Here is a 3784-nt window from a genome sequence, read left to right as displayed (position 1 = left end):
ATCGAGAATACAATTTCAAAATGTAGCTTTTCATTAAAAGCATAATAGACTAGTTGACATTAAATTCAAATGAGTAGACATTTTTCAACTCATATCCTTAAAATTAGACATTCTTAAAAATGCTCCTTTTTTGTTTTGGCAATGGAAACAAATTTCATCTCCAATACCAGTAAATTCTATCATTTTAATTGAAAATTTTCATGTAAAACAAAGTCGAACAAACACCAAAAAATACTTTAATTTCAACATTTTTCACGTGAAAAATTATACCAATCAAATGCAATAACTTACAATTCTTAGGAAAATAATTTGTTGGCAATTCAATTCCCTGAAATTCGTTTTCTAGACAATTCAATTCAATTCCATCTTTGTAATCAAACGGACCTAGGATACATAAAGAGTGCAATATTAGACATAAGACAAATCCAACTCTGCCATCAACAAAGCTGGTAACGGTTTAGGCAATGAGCTCTTTTCAGCTAATCTTTGGCTGTCGAGTTTCTTCCACTGATATCCTCTAACATCCTCACTACCTCGGACATTTTTGGTCTATGCTTGGGAACACTTTTAACACAATCCATCGCTATCTGCAAAACCTCCACCATTGCTTCCTCAATATTTTGATACCTCAACAACTCGATATCGAACATTTCCACAGTCCATTCCTCACTAACAACAGAAGCAACCCACCTTACTAGCTGACTGGCCTTTTTGTTATCTTCAGAAAGTATAGTTGGCTTTCCAGTAAGAAGTTCGAGAAGCACGACTCCGAAGCTGTAGACATCAGAAGCTTGGGACAATTTCTTGGTATCCACGACTTCTGGGGCGCGATACCCTGATGAACGACTATGTAGCACCGAGGTTGTACTAACTAATGTTGCCAATCCGACATCTGAAACACAGCCATATCCTTGAGCAGTAAGAAAAATATTCGAGGCTTTTACATTTCCATGGACAATATTCTGGCCAAGCTGTGTGTGGATGTGAGCAATACCCCTTGCTGCCCCTACTGCAATTCTTAGTCGAGTTTCCCAATCTAAAGTAATTTTACTCTTGCCAAATTGTCCTGCAAAGACGATAAAATTCTTAAGATTAAAATCACCTGCAAAATTATTATCTACAAAGGGTTGCAATTGTATTGCAACGGAATGAGCTTATATTTAACATTGTGTGCTAGAATCGTATGACGTTTTTTTTAACTACGACTGTTGTGAAGATACGAAACGAGCTCCAGATTGATTCCTTAAAGAATTGACTTGGAGTCACACATGTTAAAATAACTACTGATTTCCCTGATATCATCCAACATTATCCATCTTGAAGAATACAAATAAGCATTTTACAAGTGACATAGTATACCAAGGGGAAGTAGGATATTTTACTTACCATGTAGCATGGAAGATACACTCCCCGCACCATAATAATCATACACCACAAGCTTATAATCACGCGAGTAGTAGTATGCCATTAATGTAGCAACACTTTCGTTCTTCATTCTTCCAATGACCTCCATTTGTTGCTGAAATTCTTTACTCGTAACGATAACATCCTTCAATGTCTTTACCACAATTGTAATTCCATTATCTAATGTTGCCTCATATGAAGTCCCAAATGTTCCCTTCCCGAGAACCTCTGCAGAAGCCCGCAACAAATCTTCAAGGCCAAAATCAAGATTACGACCCTCATTAAATACAAGCTTCGGTTGTAGTTGATTTCTTTCATATGACTTAGTAATGTCCTCCATCATCTTCCAAATGACCTCCATCATCTTCACTACTTGGTCCATTTTAGGTCTTTTACTTGGGTTTTTTGCAACACAACTCATCGCTATTTCCAACATCTTTACCCTTTGTTCCTTGTTATGGTTTCTCGAGATCTCCACATCAAACACATCAGCAGTTCGCTCCTTACCATTGAGAGAATTAACCAATTTGACTAGATCGAGAACCTCATTGTCACCTATGGCGTGTAAAGGGGACTTTCGAGTGAGAAGTTCAAGCACAAGGATTCCAAAGCTATATACGTCAGACGCTTGGGACACATTTCGGGTGTTCTTGACTTCTGGGGCATGGTGCCCAGCAGTTCGCATGACTGGTAATTGAATCATGCTTGCCAAGCCAAGATCAGACACACAGCCATACTGTTGTGAATTAAGGAAAATGTTTGATGATTTTATGTTTCCATGGACAAGCTTCCCACTACTTTGCTTGTGAATGTGTGCTATACCCTTTGCTGCACCCAATGCAATTCTCAGTCGCGTTTCCCAGTCTAATGGAGCCCGATTCTTGACTTTTTTTCCTGGTTAGATGAGAAAATGCAATCAATTGCATAGTAAAATTTTCATATTTCTTTACTGTAAGCAAATATATTGATTGAGGCTTGGATATAGTAGGTGTTAAAAAGATCGTGCTAAATTTAATGCGGAAGAATTCGAGAAATGCATTCAACATATTAAACATGTTAATTAGATGTTTAATTTAGTGCCTTTGTATAATACTTCAACGAATAAAGCGATCTTCAAGATCAAAACCTTGTATGTGATTAGAAATTTTCTTCAGATGCATAAAAATCATGGGAAGTAGAAATTAAACATACCATATAATATTGCAGATACGCTGCCATTACTGTAATGATCATAAACCATGAGCTTTTCATCTTTGGAAAAATAGTAAGCCTTCAATGCACGCACGTTTGCGTGCCTGACATTTCCAATGACCAACATCTGTTGTCTAAACTTCTTTTCTGAAATATTGTATACATTCAATGTTTTGAGCACAACTGTTATTCCATTAGCCATAGCTGCCATATATGCACTTCCAAATGTTCCCTTCCCCAGAAACTGAGCAGTAGACCTCAACATGTCTTCAAGGTCGAAAGCAAAACTAAAACCCTGAACAAATACCAGCTTAGAAACCTCCTTTTCAGCAGATGTTTCTTTCTTTTGCAAGTTTTCAACTGCGAGTGGAGGTAGCTGCTGATACGAAGATGAACTTCGAGGGCTTGAAAAATCAAAAGGCACACCAAGGACTTGAGAATCCAAACTGCAATCAGATGGTATAGAGCTGACACTTGGGCTCTGATCATGAAACATTCGCCATAGTTCCTCTCTCCGGATCACAGCTCCCACTAATCTCTCCCAGTGGTCGTAGACGTTCGACATCTCTCTTCAACGTAAAAATTCTCTTGGTAGGTCAATCAAAATAAAAATTGCTGAATACTTACCGCGTATCCCAATATTCCCTCAGTACTGATATTGACATTGCTGGGCCTTTCGTTCATTCTTAAAAAATTATATTCCAATGGCTCATACGCGCATTGGCGTCAGAAAATGGTGGATAAATGGACGAATCTTCCAGGTAATTACTATTCAGCAATGAAATAGCAACTTTCACACGGCAGCAGTAACATAGACATTTTCATCTAGTCCGTTAGCCCCTGTTAGCTCTCTATTAAAATCAGGTTTTGATACCCTCCATGTGATTTTAGAATGGATAATTATGTTTGTTCTCAATTAAAATTACTTTTTGATACTTTCCATGAGATTTTAGAATAGAAAATTTCTTGCAGAGAATCTACCCGTTGCAGCATTCTACATCCCAAGGTAAAATAGTTTATTTTCAAAATGTACCATCCCTTGCCTTCTTCAAAGACAAAACTACCCCTGATTGGAATTATTATTATTATTATTATTTTTTTGGGGTGCGTGGGGTGGATGGGATCCTTACAAATGTCGGAAAAGACACAAATTAATTGATGATTTTTACAAATGTCGGAAAGACACAAA

At 37.4% G+C, this 3784-nt stretch overlaps 1 protein-coding gene across 1 annotated transcript; it reads right to left on the bottom strand.

Annotated features, from left to right (window-relative positions):
- Window positions 1-319: 319 nt before the first annotated feature.
- LOC111406126 (probable receptor-like protein kinase At3g17420) lies at window positions 320-3494 on the bottom strand. The gene is made up of 3 exons (XM_023035344.1): window positions 2596-3494; window positions 1387-2298; window positions 320-1066 (listed from the first exon to the last, which is right to left on the bottom strand). Exons 1-3 carry the CDS (start codon window positions 3158-3160, stop codon window positions 480-482), a joined length of 2064 nt encoding a protein of 687 aa, XP_022891112.1. The 5' UTR covers window positions 3161-3494; the 3' UTR covers window positions 320-479.
- Window positions 3495-3784: the final 290 nt, after the last annotated feature.

Source organism: Olea europaea, chromosome 12 (genome assembly GCF_002742605.1).
Source record: "Olea europaea var. sylvestris chromosome 12, O_europaea_v1, whole genome shotgun sequence".
Classification (NCBI taxonomy): Eukaryota; Viridiplantae; Streptophyta; class Magnoliopsida; order Lamiales; family Oleaceae; genus Olea; species Olea europaea.
Note: the sequence above shows the minus strand (reverse complement) of the source record. Positions and strands in the feature narration are given on the sequence as shown.